We start from the raw sequence: 21,516 nt of genomic DNA, 5'->3' as shown, positions 1-21,516 counted from the left end.
CGCGCCATTGGATAGCGATTGCATTAGGATTTCAGTGTCCATTATCAATCCCCTTGGGGAAATTCAGTTACTGCAAAATGAACCCATCCAAGCTGTGATCCGTGTAGCTAGCAGCAGTGGGCTGTCGCCTTCATGCAGCGCCCGGGGACCAACTCCAGTTCTTTTCCCGTTGCCTTGCTCAGCGGCACAGACAGGAGTATAAACCCTGACATGCATGTTTGTTTGGATGGTGGGGGAAACCGGAGCCCCCGGAGAAAACCCACCGCAGACACGGGGAGAACATGCAAACTCCACAGAGGACGACCTGGGATGACCCCCAAGGTTGGACAACCCCGGGGTTCAAACCCAGGACCTTCTTGCTGTGAGGCAACAGCGCTAACCACTGGGGGGGGGCACTATGCTGCCCATTTGTTTGTGTCCAAGACAATTTGTCCATGGGACGTTCAAATCCATCTTATCTGAAATCATCTTGTGAAACCCCCAAAAATAAATGCTCTCATGCTCCCTTGACATACAGAAACGTTTTAAAGAAATGAGTTAAATTGCCATGGAAACGCATTAGCCAATTAGAGATTTATAATTCAATCACATGACCAGCTGGTTCTTCATCTTAATTGGTCTGTCTTGGTCACAGGTGTTGGGAGTATGGATGTGTGACACAGGACATGAGTTTAACTGCTTAAACACACCTGATACAAACACGCCTAATTCACAGGGTTTTGAAATGAAATCTAGTTTGAAACTGAACTGAGTTTTAAAATCATTCAAAGTTGGATTAAAACATTGCTATTGTTGCTTTGGCGGGTTCTTGGCATCTTGAAATCCTGTCACTGAACCTGCCAACTGTATTCCTTAAAGCAAGAATACATTTGACCTGAATACCTGCATGTGTTGGTAGTTTGTAATGCTGAGGAGCCTTTAATAAAAGTCTGAGTCCTGTTTGTCCATCAGTGATACAGTAGTGAGTGGTTTTTTTTCCATGTCTGTTATAATGCCACTAGGGGGCGCCATGCAGTCTGCTGGAAGAGCGATGCGTGACGTCACATAGACTTAATGCTGAGAAACTCCACCGGTGTCACTCTTCAACACAGAAGAGACAAAACGTGTAAAGCCCAAATCAACTCTGCTTCTGCTGTGGCACGATGGCAGCGTTTGCAGCTTGCAGCGGCCTCACCCAGTACCGTCCATGCAGTGTCTTTGTCCACATCTGTGTCTTGCTTTGATGGCTGAGAGCACTGGCACTGGATCGGCTGGGAGAGCCTTGGTCTGCCGTGTCTTATGGGCCCAGGGACCACAGCCCTGCCTGGAGCTGTGCCCAAAGAGGAAACACTGAGAGCGGTCTGACAGGATGAGGAAGCGGGGCAGGCTAAGCTAACTGCTAGCCCATGTAGACAGGCAGTTCCAGCAGTCATCCTGGCTGGCGTTCGTTACCATGGACAGTGATTTATTTATATATTTTTTTAGTTTGGATGTATGTGTTAGTTTGGATATGTGTGTTTTTGTAGCTTTTGGAAATGTGTTTTTGACCTTGTGTTGCACTGCTGTGGGCTGGGGGAAACGATATTTCATCTCATTTCATGTACGCATGACAAATAAAGTGTTCCTGACTCCTAAACTTCCACACACCAGATGGGGGACAGTGACTGGAAGGCAGCCAGTATGAATCAGACTGACAGTGTCCCTTAAAGAATGCTTGATGTAATGAGCTGCCATCCCAGTGCACCCAGTCTTACTGACCGTGAGCTGAGCCGACTTGACGTCAGAGCATCTACACAAGACACCCAGGGATTTCTCTGACACCCTCACATAGTTGACATGGACTCCTCCTCCGTGATGAGGACGTCCTGATTAAAGCTGAGTTTCAGAGACACATATCCACGTCGGATGAGGTCTTTACTTTATATCATTCACATGAATTGCTAGTTTATATCATAATCTATCTCCCCAACGGTATTCATCATGGGTTCACTTTTCCTTTCATCCGCACTCCCTTCATCTGTGATGACGGAGAATCGCAGGTCGTTTCAGAGCGAACGCCAACATGGCTGATCAAATGCTGTGAATTCTGGGAACTGGCAGCTTGACACGGCGGACACATCACTCAAGTCTGGCTGAAAGTGGGAATCGGGCTTTGACCACATCCACCCGTCTTCACAAGAGAAAATATTTCATCATGATTACTGCGAAACCCTGGAGAAACACAAACGGTTCAAGTTGCCCGACATTCCTGGCCTAAAATCAGAAAATGATTTCTGAAGATTTGTGTGTGTGTGTGTGTGTGTGAGAGAGAGAGAGTCATACAGCTTCTCTGAGATTTACCGTTTCTACATTATTAAACACTTAATTTCAACCTGAAGCGGGAAGGAAATTAACTGGGGGACGGACGTCTTGTTTGACAGCTCCTTCTGACATGATCCTCTGAGAAGAAGGCCCAGAGGTAGAGGTCTGGATGGAGTTCAAGATCTGACATCGGTCATTTCAAGTCTACAGGTTTGCCAACAGGGGTGACATACAGATCCGGCAGGCCGACGTGTTTATATTCTTCCCTTTTCACTTTGCAAAATCTACTCCATCACACTAATAGCCCACAGCCGCTGCAGCACCCTCATGGATGTCGGTTTCAATTTCTAGCTCCTGATGGTTCAGATTGGGGGAGATTAGGCCGTAGTGCTGCCACGCTTTGACTCCAGACTAAAAGCAGAGCTGCTCTGTAAGAGGACAACATGTCAGGCTGAGGAAATGGGCCACCTCAAAAAAAAAAAAAAATCTTTTTATGGCCCAAAGTACAGTAAAGCTCTGTGACATGCTGAAGTCTCTCATCCCGGGCAGACGTCAGCATCCTGCCCGCGCAAAAACGAAAGAATTAAAAAAAGATATCCAAGGCTGGCTGAGAGCCGAGAGAACGAGGAGAGTGCAGGCTGCACACCGTACAACAGCTTTCCGTTTACTCCACGTCTGATGATGAGGCAGGCGGCCGCGTCGCTCATAAGGTTATTAAGTGTCGCCAGCTGTAATGTGCTGTTAAAACCTCATCCGCCGCCATTACGCGGCATCACGACGGGCCGCCTCACTCCCCGGGAGATAAAAGGTATCTAATATGGCAGCAGCTAAAATCTGACATGACAGCGACACGGATGGTGGAGTCTGACTTGGACAAAGGGTCCTCCTGTAAAATGACATCACAGCAGGAGGCCTTCAACCAGCCGCGAGACAGGATAAAGACATCTGGTACTTCCTCAGCCGCCACGGAAATTTCTGAAAACAAATTACTCTCCTAAAAGTTGATCAGGATCCATATGCGATGCCAAACCACATTTTAGAGGATGGTTTTTCAAATATAGAATCAGTGTTTTGATCGAGAAAAGCCCCCTATTAGTCACAAATACCCCGCGCTTCCTGCAAGACAGCTCCTAGCAGATGTCATCCAGCTCTGTATACAACAAGACAAAACACTATAGCGTCTTTGTTACCCGTCCTTGAAAAGATTCGTAACCACAGCCTGTCTATCTAAACACAAGTGTACCTTCATTCATCTACAAATACACATTCATACACCGGTACAACTACACACTATAACCATACATACATTCAGCAGGACACTGGTACACAGATACAGGCAGGGACTATTATCCAGCCGTTTTGTCCTTTCAGCTTTCCATGCAAATTACATCAGCGGTCTGACAAACCATGTAGTGTATACTATATATTTTGTTTTAACCTGTACAATGTCAAAATAAAGTGGCTTTCTAATATACCCAGCATCTCTCCTCCGCACATCTAAACCATCTCAGTCTTGCCTCTCTTGCTTTGTCTCCAAACCGTCCAACCTGAGCGGTCCCTCTAATATGCTCGTTCCTAATCCTGTCCTTCTCCATCACTCCCAGTGAAAATCTTAGCATCTTCATCTCTGCCACCTCCAGCTCCACCTCCTGTCTTTTCATCAGTACCACTGTCTCCAAACCGTACAACATAGCTGGTCTCACAACCATCTTGTAAACCTTCCCTTTAACTCTTGCTGGTACCCTTCTGTCACAAATGTGTTTTGTTTTTTTAAAATTGCAACCTATAACAATGAAGTGAAAAACAATCAGAAACATTTAAGGAAAAAAAATGACAAAGTCTACAATAACCTGGTTGCACATGTGTGCACGCCCCTGAACTGAAGCGCCCGTTGAGTTTATTACAGCACTCGGGGGTTTTGGGCGAGAGTCTCCCAGCTTGGCACGTCGTGTAACGTTTCCCGGGGAAACCGGCAGATGAGTATTCAAACGCACGACTCTCAGACGGGCAGGTTACAGTATCGCTCAGTTTGACGGTCCAACACAGGCGGGGGTTCGTACAAAGGGAATGGGTCAGACAGGGGACCAGATCGGCAAGCGGCAGGAAGACAGGCGAACCAGGGTCCGAAGCTCAAGTTCCGGTTACCTGGCTATCAACCGAAACAGAAACAAGGTCCAGGGACCGGGCAGAAGACGTCAAACACAGTAGACTGGTAGGAGGGGTAGTGAAACACCGGACAGCTTGGCTGAACACAAGACGATCTGGCAGGAGAACAGGGGGACCAGGAGGAGCACCAGCACTGGGAGCTAATCAGGGAAAGGGAACAGGTGTGGTTTACACGGGGTTGTCTGATTTCATCTGATTTGATCTGATTGACTTCACTGTCCACCAAAGTGGAAATGTCTCTTTGGCTTCCCCCACGGTGTGCTACACATAGCACAGCCAACAATTAAAAACATACAAACTATATTACACACAGTACTGCAAATGGTCCGATAGCAGCAAAATGGTTGGGTAAACAATATCGGCGAGCCTGTGGCGCACCGTAAAATCCTGTGGGGGTGCGGTTATAGTGACGCCGGCAAAATTAACTAATAAATAAATACTACAAGTACGCATACACACAAACGACACGCAACAATTACACAACTTACAGTAAAATGATCAATATGCGATGTAAATTATAGGCTCAGTAAGATAGCTAAGTTAGTAGATAATGTCAGCTTCTGGTTACTCAACCTGGAATAAAACCCGTCACTCAGACCACGTAACGCTAACCAACACACAGCTCTGTACCGGCGAGCCAAAAACCATCCATACCATGGCAACGGGCAAGACAACTGTAGCCGCTCAACCTACGCCGAGACACATATTTTGGTAGCCAGTTTCACCAGGGGGACGTAGCACATGCGAGGATCACGCTATTCTCCCCCAGTTCCCCCTCCCCCCTGAACAGGCGCCCCGACCGACCACAGGAGGCGTTAGTGCAGCGACCAGGACACATACCCCACGCCCGGCTTCCCACCCGCAGACACGGCCAATTGTGTCTGTAGGGACGCCCGACCAAGCCGGAGGTAACACGGGGATTCGAACAGGCGATCTCCGTGTTGGTAGGCAACAGAATAAACCGCCACACCACCCAGATGCCCGTGAACACACAATTCTAATGGACCGTTCAGTCATGAATGAGCAAAGAAAACAGACACACAAATAAGCCTAAGGCTAGGCCAACAGCTTAGCATGTGTTAATTTGATTCCATGATTAATGAATATAGTTTTGTTTGTATTATAAGTTTTACTGTTTTGGCCAAATTCATTTCTAGTTTACTTGCATGACACGACAGACCGGTGACCTGGCTGAAGTAAGCCTCCTCATGTATGGCATTGCCTTTCAGGAGAATACCAACAAGGGCCATATCACGATGGCCAAAATTGGGGCAGGAACTGAAACGACAACACAGGGAAGTACTTCAAAATAAAACAGGAAAGACCAACAGACAGTGACTGAGGTTAAGATGAGCTGACCTAACTAGGAGAAAGACAAAAAATGACTGACTGAACTGAACTGGGAGATACTGTGACACATCTTGACAATATGTTCCCACTCTTCCTCGCAAAAAGGTAGAGCCATCAGATTGTGAGGGCATCTCCTGTGCACAGCCCTCTTCAGGTCACCCCACAGACGGTCTATTGGATTCAGGTCTGGGATCTGGCTGGGCCATTCCAAAATGCTGATCTTTTGGTGGAGCCATTTCTTTGTTTGGATGTGTGCTTCGGGTTGTTGTCGTACTGAAAGGTGAAATTCCTCTTTGTCTTCATCTTTCTAGCAGATGCCTGATGGTTTTGTGCCAAAATCAACTGGTATTTGGAGTTATTCACGATGCCCTCCACCTTGACTAAAGCTCCAGTCCCAGCTGAAGAAAAGCAGCCCCAAAGCCTGATGCTGCTCCCACCACCATGCTTCACCGTTCGGTGATGCGCTGTGTTGTTTTTGTGCCAAACAAAATGGAATTACGGCCAAAAAGTTCAACCTTGACCTCATCAGACCATAACACATTTTTCCACAGGGTTTTGGAAGACTGGACGTATCTTTCTGCAAAATTTAGCCGAGCTTGGATGTTTGTTTGTTTTTTTCTTCATGAGTTAAGGCTTCCGCCTTGCCACCCTACCACATAGCTCAGACATGAAGAATACAGGAGACTGTTGTCACATGTAGGGAGCCACCACTACTTGGCAGAAATTCCTACAACTCCTCTAATGTTGCCGTAGGCCTCTTGGCAGCATCCCTGACCAGTTTTCTCCTCGTCTTCTCATCAATTTTGGAGGGACGTCCTCTTCTTTGGGATGTCACTGTGGTGGCATATTTTCTCCATTTGTTGATGATTGTTTTCACTATGTTCCAGTGGTATATCTAATGCCTTGGAAACTCTTTTGTATCCCTCTCCTGATCGATACCTTTCGACAACGAGATCCCGTTCACCCTTTGTAAGCTCTTAGTGGACCATGGCTTTTGCAGTTGGATGCAACCAAGAAGATGTCAGGAAAATCACACAAGAACAGCTGAACTTTATCTACGGTGAATCAGTCAGTTTAACTGATGGCAGGTGTACACTAACTACTATTTAACATGAATTTGAATGCGATTGCTTGATTCTTAACACAGTCACATACCTAATTACAAAAGGGTGTGCACACTTATGCAACCAGGTAAGTTTTCTATTTTTATCCCAAAAATTTGTCTTATTGTTTTTAACTTGAATTTTATTGGTTGCAATTTCACAATAAGGGTGGGAAAAGCTCAGAAATGATTTATCTTTGTTTAATTTTTCAACATCACAAACATCTGCCATTTTAACAGGGGTATGAAGACTTTCTATATCGACGGCATATGTGTGCAAGATCCACCGTCACAGTCTAAATCACGGAGCGGGAGAGAGTGCGACGAAGACTAGACGATCACATAAAACCAGCAAGGACCAACCAAGAATGTTTTTAGTTAAAAGAAAAGAAAATTATGTATTCTGCAGCCATCACCTCAATATTGTAACCAGCTAATGAAAATGTGACAGTGATGAGAGGTGAGGGAGCAGTCGCAGTGTGCAGAAATCGACTGTAACCTGCCGGACGCCGCGGCAGAATGTGCGGTAATTAAACCTGGGACGGCACATGAGCACGCACAGCCCGCGCATGCACGACGCAAGCTTGCACGCACACACACACACACACACACACACGACGGGGGGATTCAAAATAGAAGTAGCTTTTTCTACGTTTCTCCGAGAGCTTAATCAAGATGGGGATCCCCGGGGGCGCTGGTTTTTCTCATTATTCTCATCAGTGTACACACAAGCTGTGCTGTTATGTTAATGAAACAAATAGTGCATCCAAACACGCCAACCTACAACCATCTGTCCTCGACATGCCTGACGTTACTCGACAGTCACCATGACCCACGATTACAGCTTTTTAGTTGTTTAAGCGCATTTCCCGAAACACTGTCTTCATTCTCAAAACTGTAAATGCACTCCCCACAACAGTTATTACAGCACAACACTAAACTTCACCTGCAAACATCCATAAAACACGCTGTATTCATTTGTCAGAATTAAATCCATTTGTCAATGAGGATAACAGTGTCAGCAATTGACAGTATGTCTACCACTGTAAAACTAAAGACAGATAATGTGCTAAGTATTTCATATCAATATTGACATGTTCAACCCTGAAATGCATCTCATTTCACCCATTTTTGGGTCAGTTTTATGACAGCTGGGATAGACTGGCGGCCTGTCCGGGGTGTCTCCCCACCTGCTGCCCAATGACCGCTGGGATAGGCTCCATCATCCCCGCCACCCTGAGTAGGATAAGCGTTTTGGATAATGGTTTTATGACAGTTGTGTTTACAGGGTTGGAAAAAATGTGCTTTATATTTGCCTTTTGTGTGAAAGCAATCAGAAATAAGGTACTATGGGCAGATGGGATTTTGACACACTAGGACTGCGTTAAAGCAGTTGAGGAAAATCTGCAATGTATGGTCATGGACAGTCTTCTGTCTTGTCTGGTTCTGCCTCATGTCTGACTGGCTTTAGTTACTCTGTGTTATTCTCTTAGTTCGGTTCCAACTTTACAGTTTTCCCTCAATTGTTTAAATGCAACGCAATCTTGATCCCCGTTCTCATAACAGGTTCAAAACTCCACACCGTTAACTCATTTGCCCACGAATGGGAGCGAAGGGCGAGTAAGGGCTCAGCTGGGAGAGAGAGAGAGAGAGAGAGAGAGAGAGAGAGAGAGAGAGAGAGAGAGAGAGAGAGAGAGAGAGAGAGAGAGAGACAGAGAGAGAGAGAGAGAGAGAGGAAGGTTAAGGTGTGCTACCATAGGGAAGAGAAATTACGGAAGGCGAGAGAAGAGATGGAAAATGAATGAGGGGATAATTGAAATGGAGAGGTGAAGGAATCCATCGGGAGGCGAAGGAGACTGGAGCAGTGTGAAGAGTGAGGGATCTACGGGCTTTAGTCTGGAAGAAGTGTGGAAAATGGGGGGAAACAAGAGGAGGGCGGCTTTAAAAGCCAGACTCGAGGAAAACGTGTTGAATTGTGTTGGATAACACATTTTGTCTGCGACTGCCAAACTGAAATAAAAAGTAAAATTGCTGATCAGCAGCAAAACAGAAGAATACAGTGAGAGTTTTTTAGCACACAAAATAAATATACTGCGGTTAAATAAATCACATTAATGTCGGATTTTGGTCGCAAGGTAGTTGCATGAGATGTGCTGAAGATGCAGAACAATTTGTTCTTTCAGAAATAATAAGCGACTACGTGTTGTACTGTATGCAAAACAGATGATATTAAAAAAGACGTGTTGTGTCACAGATGCAACACACTGCTATTACTGAGCCCAAGTAAGTAAAGACCTCTGGAGAAACAAACAAAACTACATCAAGGTGTAGTGTTGACAACAGAAAAGCTCAATTTAGTTGACATTTTACATGCATATTATCACAGTACGGATAAGGATAAAGCAGTGGGGATATTTATTTTGTCGGGAAACATATCTCAGTGCACAGGAACATCTCCTCCCTGCACCTGTTTCTCACACAGCGCTTGCCTGCAGCGGCGGTGCTCACCAGGTTTCTTTGAAAGAGGTCTCCGGCAGACGCTCAACCTCATTTTATACAGTATGTGTTCAACAGATGTGAGGCTGAAAAGGCATATTTCACTGAAGGGCTGCAAAGCAATGTTGCAAACTCCTCTGTAAGGAAAGTACCGTGACTACAGGCTGCATCTAAAGTCACTAGAAACCCACCACATGACATCGTCAGCTAATCTGCATGTTAATATATATGCAGATTAACATGCAAATCCGCTGATGATGTCATCTGGTGGGGTTCTATAGACTTTAGATATATGCAGAGTAGCATGCAAATTAGCTGATGATGTCATCTGGTGGGTTTCTAGTGACTTTACATGCAGCCAGTAGTCACAGTACTTTACTTACAGAGGAGTTTGCAACATTGCTTTGCAGCCCTTTAGCGAAATATGCCTTTTCCGCCTCATATCTATTGAACACATACTGTATAAAATGAAGTTGAGTGTTGAGCACTTTCCCTACCATTGAGCGTTTGTTTTCACAAAGTTATATATATATATATATATATATATATATATATATATATATATATTCAACTGTAAAGGTAAACATTCATGATTTCAATTCTTTTAGGATGCATCAGAACATCTGAGAATAGTGTGTGGTTGTGTGTGTGTGTGTGTGTGTGTATATATATATTTGTATATATGTGTTTGGTTGTACATATGTAGGTTCCGCACTCAGCTTTGTCCCCTTTCTTGAAGATAGGGGACAGACAACAGGGAAGCCTGGAGACTGGCTGTCTGTGAGGGTGCTGGGTGCTACAACCATGACCTCCACCGTGCTGCTGAAAACAAGCGCAGACTCAACCACTTCTTCACACCCTTGCCCACATTGTCCCAAAATATGTGGCTCCAGGATCAGCCTCTACGCCCACCTGAAGATCCACAAGGACCAAGAAAGAGGACAGTCACACTTGACCCAGAGTGACCGCCGATGATGATGATGCTGTGTGTGTGTGTGGATAAATGTATTTAGCTGTGTATATGTTTTTAGTTGTGTATGTGTCTATACGTGTCTATTTGCGTATATGTGTGTATATGTGCTTAGTTGTGTCTATGTGTCTATTTGTGTATATGTGTTTAGTTGTGTATATGTGTGTATATGTGCACATGTGTGTATAGTATGTTTAGTTGTGTATATGTGTTTGGCTGTGTATATGTGTGTATGTGTTTAACTGTATATGTGTGTATATGTGTTTGGTTGTGTATATATGTCTAGTTGTGTATATGTGTGTTATGCGTTTGTGTAGTTGTATAGATTTCAGAGTCGGAGCTGGACACGGATGACGCCTTTCAATTTGAGGACAAGTAGGAAAAAAGAGGGAAAAAAGCATTTGTGCGCGGGGTGAAGGAAGGAGGACACAAACTGATTCACTTCGTGCCGGAGACAGAGAGACGAAAACAAAAAGACGGGGAGAGAAAAACAGATACGGAGATAGATGAAAAAGCAGAGAGAGAGAGGAAAGCATGGTAAAAGAGCAAGGGATGAGAGAAAGATATGGGAGCGGGGGGACAAGAGTGAAGGACGGAGGGAGGGAGAGAGGAAAGAAAGAGTGGAGGTCATAACTAGTGTTGTGTTTCTTGTGCCGGGCTTGGAGATGAGACTCAGCGGGTTTCCATCCTCGGTGGATTGGATGAATCAGCAGAAAGCCACAGACGTTAGATTGGCTGGCGGTTTCGCCGAGGAAAAACAATTTCTCATTTTCATAGAAATATATCGGTGTCCTTATCTGGACCCGACACTGGACGGCAATAAATCTCCCCCGTGCTATCTTTATATAAAGATATGAAGACTTTATATATATATCTTGATATAAAGACTGTGGCATTCGCTGTTGCCAGAGATAAATCAATACCCTGCAGACGGGGCGGGGGTTGAGAAATGTCAATTGTTTTCCTTTAGGGCACTTGGTACTGACAATAAAAGAAATATTGAACGTTGCTGAAAGGAGAGGCAACCGTCTGCATGGCAGAACTGCCCCGGATAACAAGCCCCATTTGTTTTCCTTCCTCTCCACCGTTCCTTCCACTCCTTATGAATCATTTGTTGATTCAGCCCGAGCGACAGAACAGGGAGAGCACCCGAGCCCTGGAAAGCCAACGACGGCCTCCCATTAGTCTCCGGTGAAACGAGTCATGGCTTACCGCCGATTAGTTTCGCTGTCCCGGCCGATGAGGAGGCACAGCAGGAGGATTTAAAAAGGACTAAAATGAACACGGACAAGAAAAGGGGGGATGGAGAGGGAGATGTGAATGAGGAGGAGGTGATATCTCTATTAGCAGTGATGAGATGCGGTGAGGATAAAGGGACAGCAGTGGGACTGACTGGACTGAGTTAAAGACAGGTTCACCGCGGTATCGCCCAATAATTCATGGTTTGGCGACTTCTCGTTACCAACGGAGGTGAAGGGTTTCCTACTGGAACTCATTTCAAACGGGCGGAGCAAGTTCATTCAGGAAGCTGTCACTGACGGTTGATCTCGGTGTTCTCACCTACACATCTGATTATACACCAGCCGCAATGGCCCCTGCTACAGGCAGCGTTGCTTAAATGGAGGAACCCAGCTGTGTGTCTTACGCCGCTGACGTAATGCTAGGTTTCTACCACTCCACCACCTCGGCCCCATCTGCCACCTCCTTAGGTCTCCCGTGTGTGGTTTAAAGGCTCATTCTGTTTTTTTTTTGTTTCATACTTTTTGCCACTGAGCATCCACCTCTGGACTCAGTTTTACAATGGCATCATATGGAGTGATGGGATACGAGTGTCAGATATGTTTCCAAAGTCTAATTTAACCCAATTGTCTAAACCGTGTATTTGGAAGTGCAAGTTAAAAGTTATGACGTGAAATGTCCAATATGATCAACGATGGATGACATTGCTGATCTACTTCCTGGTTCAACCTGCAGAAAGGAGCAGCCTATACTTACCGTAGGTAGTAGCAGCCATCCATAAACTAGCCGGCCAGCACAGTGGAGAAGTCATAGATAACGGACAGTCAGGGACAGTCTGACTGAGACACTAGGAGGGTTTGTTGTTTTATTTTATTTGTTGAAAGGACAGATTTAAGGATCTTATTTTGGGGCCCAATAAGACGTCATTTGAAAGGGTCCAGCAGTGGTTGCATGTCCGAGATCTCCACAATAAGATGATGCGATAACTGATACGCACAATGGCCAAAAACACAAAAATAAGATGCAGGTTGTAAAAAAACAACAACAAAAAAACAGACTTTTCCTTTAAGAAGGGATCATGCTCCGTGTTTTTCATAGTTTTGGTTCCGTCGAGCTACTTTCAGTCATACTGCAGGTCCGTTCATCGCTGAACTTCAAAGTCATATTACCATTTTAACTTCCTCACATACACTGTCCCTCTACAAGCTGTTTAGATGAAAGTTACAAAAATATGTTGTCCTGTTTACACAAAAAGGCCCCAAACTTGTTTTGGCCCAAAGTGGGTTAGCAAACAGCAAACCTGTTTCTGTGTCCACGCACATTGAAATCTGGATCAGAAATATGAGCAGGACGTTACCAACCACCTTTGATGCCCCCTGCCCTTCAGGTGCACCTGACCTCTGCACCAAGTTCCTGGATTTCTTCCAGGTCAAAGTGGATTCTATCCACAAACAGTTTCTGGTACCTGTCCCCTCCCCTCGCATGCACCTCAGTTGCAGGATGTTGCTCCCCTGCTGTGTGCCTATCTAAGTGCTGCCTCTCCTCTTTCTCCATTGTGGATACTCCTCAAGTTGCAAAGTTGGTCATCGTGGCCAAGGTTTCCACCGCTTCCCTGGACCCCATGCCCACCGTCCTGGTCAAAGCATGTTTACCTACCCTGTGCCCCATAATTGTCGGCATTACCAACTCTTTGGAATCTGGCGCGGTACTCTCCAGCTTCAAAATGGCTGCAGTCACCCCCATCCTCAAAAAGCCAAGTCTGGACCCAGATGACCCCACTAACTACTGGCCGGTCTCCAACCTTCCGTTTCTCAGTAAAATCCTGGAAAGAGGAGTTGCTGCCCAACTCCATCAGATCATCTCCAACCATGAGCTCTATGAACCCCTCCAATCTGGCCAGAGCAAATCACAGCACGGAGACTGCCATTACCAAAAACACCAATGACCTCCTCATTGCTGCTGATTCCTGCCACATCAGCATTCTCATCTTCCTAGACCTCTCTACAGCTTTGACACTGTTTCCCACACCATTCTCGTCAACCACTTATCTGAATACCTAGGCCTCACTGGTGTAGCTCTCTCCTGGTTCCAGGTATATCTCACCAACGGGAAAGTTTGTTACCATCACAGACTCCAGTTCGACCCTAGCCCCAGTCAACCAAGCCGTGTCACAAGGCTTGTACCCCTCCTCTTTACCATCTACAGGGCTCCCCCTTGGTCAGATTTTCTGCCACCACGGTTTAAGCTTCCATTGCTACGCTGATGACACGTAGCTTTATCTCAGCATGAGACCATCCTCTCAGCTCCCCCCACAATCCCTTGTTAACTACCTCCACCAAATAAAAATCTGTATATCATCAAATCTACTCAAGCTAAATACCAATAAGACTGAGCTCATGGTTGTGGCTTCCAAGGCACTGCTCTGGAAGGTTTGGGAAGTCCGCAATCTTGGTGTCATTCTGGACTCCACCCTCTCATTCCAGTCACACATCAAATCTGTCACCAAATCAGCTTTCTTTCACCACATCTCCAAACATCTCCAGACACCAGCCATTACTCTTGGACTCCGTTGCAGAGACCTTCATCCATGCCTTCATCGCCTCCCATCTGGATTATTGCACCGGTTTCGGGTACCAAGCAATACCCTAGACAGGCTTCAGTATGTACAGAATTCAGCTGCCAGGATGCTCACCTGCACCAAGCCCTGGCAAAACATCATCCCCACCCTTGTCCACCTTCACTGGCTCCCAGTCAAATCCTGCATTTCTTATAAATTCCTCCTCTGCACCTATAAATCCCTCCATGCCCATACCCCCAGTATGTATCAGACCTCCTCAACCCCTATATTCCATCCCAGAATCTGCGGTCTGCAGATACGGGCCTGCTTTCCATTCCTCACACCAGCCTGCAGACTTTTGGGGATAGAGCCTTTAGTGTGGCAGCCCCCACCCTTTGGAACTCTATGCCAGCAGAGATCCGCAATGCTGCTTCTTTGGACAATTTTAAAAGACTACTGAAAAGCTACCTTTTTACTACGGCCTATTTATGATCTGTAGTCTTTTGATCTTTGTTTTAATCTTCTTTCTTTTTTTTAAGTTCTTATCTAGTGTAAAGCGTCCTTGGATTCCTTGGAAGGCGCTATACAAAACTAAGTTGTTGTTGGATGTGTGTATGTGTGTGTTTTAATAAACGGTCATTCTCCGCCCTCCCTGAAGTCCGTCCCAGTCACATTTACTCATAAAGCAGCTCCCAAAATAATGAAAGGACCAGTCTGCACCTGGTTGGTGCGTTTCATATTCAGCAACTAAGAGTAATGTATGTGATCTACGTCATCCCCAGATAGAGACATGTTTTGGCCAATAGAAAGCCACTTGGTTCGTTTGGGCTTTGTGCCATTCCCGCTGCTGCTTATTCATTTCACATCCGAGCTGAGCTTTCCCTCCATGTGACGGACTTCCAGTCCTCCAGCCTGTCGTTCTGTCTGGTTCCTCTCTGCTCGCCTCTTTGGTGAGGCTTCCTGTCTCCCTTTATGTTTTATTTCTGTCTCTCTGCCCTTCTTCTCGCTGTCTCTCTCTCTCTCTCACACACACACACACATCCTCTATACCCGTGTCTGTTTACTCTTGTTTGTCCTATGCCCTCCAACCCACCACATCCCACCTCCGTCTGTCTCTGTCTATCTGTCATCTGGATCTGCTAGCAGGTGTTGTCTGTCACTCCTAAGAACCCAGCTTGATGTTTGTCTGGTTTATCGGACACAAGTGTCCCGCGGTGAAAATGAAAACACCCGGGAGTGAACACAGAGTGACAGTTTGTCTGGCGGTGAGTGAAAATGAAACATTAGGAAACAAAAACATGTGAACAACAGAAAAAAAAAAAGGGGGGGGGGGTTAGGTGCAGCGGTGATGAAGAGGATTACGAGGAGGAGGCGACAGCGGCGATGCGGATTAGGATGCAGCTCACCGTGGGCTGCTACGGCGCTGCGTTCGAAAGGGCCACGCCAAACGAAAGCACGCCGACAGAAGGCGTTTCACGCGCCGTTCAGAGAGCGGCAGATTGTGGAAAACATTCCCGCCAGGACGCAATCACTGCCAGCCGTTACACAACAGCCGCATTAACCTTCAGGGTGTACTTTGCCGGGATAATGGATGCTCCGGGGCCCCGGCGGCGCGCTGCTGCTGCACCTTGCGCCGCACGCGTCACCCTTCATCCTGGTAAAGACCTCGGCAACGGCTACGAATTACAACCGGGGTAAAGCGTCCTCCGCCGTCACAGCACACCATTATAAAAAGCCGCTTATGTAGGCGAAAGGCAAACAAACTCAGCTTGACTTCGCCGCACCTGTACTTTATCCACGCCGGGAGGAACGTAGGTTCGATTCCTTCGGGGGGTTGACGTAAGGAGCTGGGAGAAATTCCCCGTGAGTAAAAACACAAGACTTTTTAAAAGCCTCGAATATGCGGTGTGAAGTATGACGGCGGGAGAGCCAGGGGCCGGTGTGTGGCACCGTGGATAAAGAGGGAGAAATCACCACGGGGAGGTTAAAGTTGCTGGCGACAGCGTTTTGGGTTTTGGTTTTTTTTACAGCAGGAAAAGAGATTTAGTCATGGCTGAGGGGGTCCGTAAGCCTCTCCAGAAAGCAGAGTGAAAATGGCTGCTCACCACAGAGGATGCCTTCACTATATAAGAACCTGCACACACATACACAAACACACACACACAAATTGTATGAGTATACACGTATATATACACATGCACACACAACCCTGTTAGCACACACATTATAGTACATTTCAACACCATCTGCAACACACACACACTTACACAGATGATGGTTCCTACTTACATCGTTAAGATTATAACTTTCGGTAGTGATGGTCACGCTCTCTCTCGGTTTGTGCGTGATGATTTTTGTACGTTTTTGCACACTTGCGTAATGTGTAGATTTTCAGCGGTAGCCCATAATTCTGTACCCACGGCGTGTTGAATGGAGTGTCGTCATGTCGTGTGTACCGGGAAACAGGTGATTGGTTGATGAGTGCCCCGCCCCCTGCCTCTAGAGCCAATCATGCGCTTGTTTTATGGGCTAAAGGGCTAGTTATATGTTTTCCGTCGTGCCACGGCTGTTCGGCTGTGGTGAAGACGCACTTTGCCTCGAAACGTTCGACTTTGCTCCTAATAAATAATTTAAGCTTTTAAGCCGTGTGCTGAATGAAGCGCCCCTTCAGGCTTCGTTACCCATTTTTGGGGTCTTACTTTTAGTTGTCCCTCTGCTAAAGCACTGGGGACAGTGTGGTACTATGCTGCACCTTCATTCAGCTAGCCACAGATGCTATTTGGGCACACACACACACACACACACACACACACAGTAGGAAAACAACACTGACAGAGTTGCTGTTTTCACCGCTTCGGGCGTGTCAGTGCGGTTGTGGGTATTATTCCTCGCTAATCCTGTCCTGGTGAATCTGGTGAACTGAACCATGGTTGCCACCAGGACGGCTCTGACTTAGTTTGTACTTAATCTGGAAACGGTCTCCTGATTTCTCAATCCCAAATTTGTTTGGGGCCCCAACTGAGTAACAGGAGGGCCCAGGGTGGTGGTGGGGGGTGGGGTCCACCAAATGCAAGCCAAAACAAGGACAAGGTTGCGTGATTAAAAAAAAAAAAAAAAGGACAAATCTCATTTGGTTTCCAGGCAGAGGAAAGCTGACTGAGAGCTGGGGTTGATGCAACGGACTCATGTCCAAAACTTCAATAACTGGACAGCGAGCTACTACATCTTAAACTGGGTTTGGCTGTGGTTGTTTGTCTGTAGCATGAAGTAGATGTCCCATCAGAGGACACAGCAAATGAGGAATCAGGGACGTTTATTTGTCACGTCTTTTCATTTCAGGCACTGGCATGCATGGAACAGAATATCCCTTCCCCAGCCCACAGCAGCGCAACACAAAGACAAGCACACATCCAAACTACAAGACCACATAGTATATCCAAGCTACAAAAAACTACAAAAACACATATACTCAACATATCCACAGAAAAAAAAACTATTTTTTCACTGTCCTAGAGAACGAACGCCAGGATGATTGTCGGAAGTGCCGGTCTGCATTGGCTAGCAGTTAGCTTAGCTTGCCCCACTTCTGCATCCTGTCAGACCGCCCTCGGTGTTTACTCCTCAGGCGCAGCTCCAGGCAGGGCCGTGGTCCCTGGGCCCACAGGACGCAGCAGACCAAGCTCCCTCGGCCGATCCAGCACCAACTCTCCCAGCCAAACACCTTCGACACACCTCCCCGCACTCCACACGACGACACCAAAAACACCGTCAACGCTAGGCGAGGCCCTCGGTGTTTACTCCTCAGGCGCAGCTCCAGGCAGGGCCGTGGTCCCTGGGCCCACAGGACGCAGCAGACCAAGCTCCCTCGGCCGATCCAACACCAGCTCTCCCAGCCAAACACCTTCGACACACCTCCCCGCACTCCACATGACGACACCAAAAACAAGTCAACGCTAGGCGAGGCCGCCGCCAGACCGCCCTCGGTGTTTACTCCTCAGGCGCAGCTCCAGGCAGGGCCGTGGTCCCTGGGCCCACAGGATGCAGCAGACCAAGCTCTCCCAGCTTATCCAGCGCCAGCTCTCCCAGCCATCAAATGAAGACACAAACTTAGATGCAGACGTGGACAAAGAAACTGCATGGACGGTACTGGGTGAGGCCGCCGCAAACGTGAATTTGCGTCACCATCTTCCCACACCGGAAGCGGAGTGTGTGTGTGTGTAAGGACAGAAACTATACTAGAAGCCATAGACTGAGGGTTATGATTAGCCTCCATCTTTATAAACCAGATTCACCGTCATAAATGGTGAATTTAGTCTACAAAAAAAGGACATGAGGTCAGAGTTACCAACAGTCTGTTGCTGCAGACTAAATGGGCATAATTAGGAAGGTCTCCGTGTGTCAATCTAATATCTGGCATCCATAATCCCTCTGTAAGACGATGGCCCTGAGGACACCCACATTCAATGTCACCTACCGACCTTTTCCTGACCTTCAGCTGCAGATTGCCTGTGACAAAAATTATGAGCGAAACACACACACACACACACACACACACACACACCAGCAAAACAACAGATACACACGAACATATACATAATCAATGACTGACAGACATACACAATGACATGCAATAAGAAATGCATAAACAGACACAAACAACATTGTGAGTGACATAATGGGCAACTCACAAACACAAACACACACATACTGCACATGCAGATACCAAGAAAACACACAGACACGCACGCATGCACACACACACACACACACGATGCATAGAATCAAACAGAAAAACACATTCTTGTCGCAAAATTATACGATCTCACAATCCCCCCCAATGGACATGTTCATGCATTCACATGGTGATTGACACACACAGACCACACACACACACACACACACAGCCCTCCCTGGATTGGCAGAGTGGGTGGAGCAACGACCGGGATGGCTCAGAAGAGTGGGGTAACTGGCCCGATACAATTGTGGAGAAAAGGGGGTTAAATTAAAAAAACCAAAAAAACAAACTGATGCTGTGTGTGTGTGTGTGCACGTGCGTGTGTGTGTGTGTTTGTGTGCGTGGTCCCGGCAGCATGCCGGGGGTTCAATTCCAGCCCTGCTGTGTGTGAAGCTAATATGTCCTCCCCGTGATGGCTCTGAGCCTCACGCTGTTCTGGTTTCCTGCCACGGTCCAGAGACGCACAGTTAAGAATGAACCGGAGCCTCGAAAAATTGCCTCAATTGGCCACAGTTAGACCATGTCTGTGGAGGGCTGTTTTTCTGAAGGAGCGGCGCCCCGGCTGTGCGATATCCTCCCGCCTTGAGCCGACGGCCTGCCGGAGCAGTCTCCGTTCCCCACCGCCATGAACGGGAATTAGCAAATGTAGAGCATGACTGCAGCAATGCATCTCTATTTCTCACTCCTGCACCGACTGGCTGCCCCGGCTGCACACAGTCTATTAGTCCACACACAGTCTAGTAGTCCACACACAGTCTAGTAGTCCACACACAGTCTAGTAGTCCACACACAGTCTAGTAGTCCACACACAGTCTAGTAGTCCACACACAGTCTATTAGTCCACACACAGTCTAGTAGTACACACACAGTCTATTAGTCCACACACAGTCTAGTAGTCCACACACAGTCTAGTAGTACACACACAGTCTATTAGTCCACAGACAGTCTAGTAGTCTACACACAGTCTAGTAGTACACACACAGGGCTAGGGAGAATACTTTGAAAAAGTATTTACATACTGTCTGAATACTGAATACACCGCCCCAAATGTAATCAGCAGCAAATCCATCCATCCATCCATTATCCAAACCGCTAATCCTGCTCTCAGGGTCGCAGTCATCGGGCGGCACGCGGGGAGACACCCTGGACAGACCTACATGTGTTTGGACTGTGGGAGGAGACCGGAGCCCCCGGAGGAAACCCACGCAGACACGGGGAGAACATGCAAACTCCACACAGAGGACGACCCCCCCCCCCAAGGTTGGACGACCCCGAGGCTCGAACCCAGGACCTTTTTGCTGTGAGGCGACCGCGCTAACCACTGTGCCACCGTAGCAAATTCGGTAAAAAAGAAAAAAGAGAAACTTGCTCGGATTATATTCAGAATACCTCTTCAAAAGGCACACGGGAAACAGTTGTGATGCATCACGGCTATTATTTACACTGAGTTGATGTTTATTCCTTGGCGTTCCTGCTATCTCCACGCCATTATATCAGCACGCGGCAAGTACTGCTGCGTTACACCGAGGTGTGGTGCACACAGCAGGATATGTGAGGAATACTGATTTGAAAACAGTTCACAGCCTTCCAAAAGACTGTATGATTACTTTTAATAAAGAGCAGGGTTGACACCAGGGCATGCAAGTTTAACCACAGCCAGCCTTCCAACTGATCCCCCCTCGCCATTACTACTGTCATTATGTATTACTATTATCATTATGTATTACTACTATCATTATGTATTACTATCATCATTATGTATTACTATCATCATTATGTATTACTACTGTCATTATGTATTACTATCATTATTATGTATTACTACCGTCATTATGTATTAATATCATTATTATGTATTACTATCATCATTATGTATTACTATCATCATTATGTATTACTACTATCATTATGTATTACTATTATCATTATTTATTACTATTATCATTATGTATTACTATTATCATTATTTATTACTATTATCATTATGTATTACTATTATCATTATGTTCAATGGACATGTTGGTGAAGGGAACAGAGGTGATGAGGAGGTGATGGGAAGGTATGGAGTCAAGAAAAGAAATGTGGAAGGACAGATGGTGGTCGATTTTGCGAAAAGGATGGAAATGGCTGTGGTGAATACATATTTCAAGAAGAGGGAGGAACACAGGGTGACGTACAAGAGTGGAGGAAAGTGCACACAGGTGGACTATATATTATGTAGAAGGCGCCATCTAAAAGGGATTGGAGACTGCAAGGTGGTGACAGGGGAGAACGTAGCTAGGCAGCATCGGATGGTGGTCTGTAGGATGACTTTGGAGACCATGAAGAGGAAGCGAGTGAAGACACAGCCGAAGGTCAAATGGTGGAAGTTGAAGAAGGAAGACTGTTGTGTGGAGTTCAGGCAGGAGTTAAGTCAGGCACTGGGTGGTAGTGAAGAGTTGCCAGATGGCTGGAAAACCACTGCAGAAATAGTGAGGGAGACAGCTAGGAAGGTACTTGGTGTGTCATCAGGACAGAGGAAGGAAGACAAGGAGACTTGGTGGTGGAATGAGGAAGTACAGCAAATTATACAGAGGAAAAGGTTGGCAAAGAAGAAGTGGGATAGTAAGAGAGATGAAGAA

General features: G+C 46.5%; 1 protein-coding gene across 1 annotated transcript in view; it reads right to left on the bottom strand.

Annotated features, from left to right (window-relative positions):
- The window catches only part of LOC130124471 (calsyntenin-2-like), a 235,324-nt gene extending 222,167 nt beyond the window's left edge, over positions 1 to 13,157 (bottom strand). Inside the window, 2 exon segments of the mRNA XM_056293925.1 lie at positions 5,609 to 5,724; positions 12,997 to 13,157. Of these exon segments, the coding sequence (XP_056149900.1) occupies positions 5,609 to 5,724; positions 12,997 to 13,157 (277 nt within the window).
- Between the last annotated feature and the right edge of the window lie 8,359 nt (positions 13,158 to 21,516).

Source organism: Lampris incognitus, chromosome 14 (genome assembly GCF_029633865.1).
Source record: "Lampris incognitus isolate fLamInc1 chromosome 14, fLamInc1.hap2, whole genome shotgun sequence".
Classification (NCBI taxonomy): domain Eukaryota; kingdom Metazoa; phylum Chordata; class Actinopteri; order Lampriformes; family Lampridae; genus Lampris; species Lampris incognitus.
This window is presented reverse-complemented; position numbering and strand designations above follow the sequence as displayed.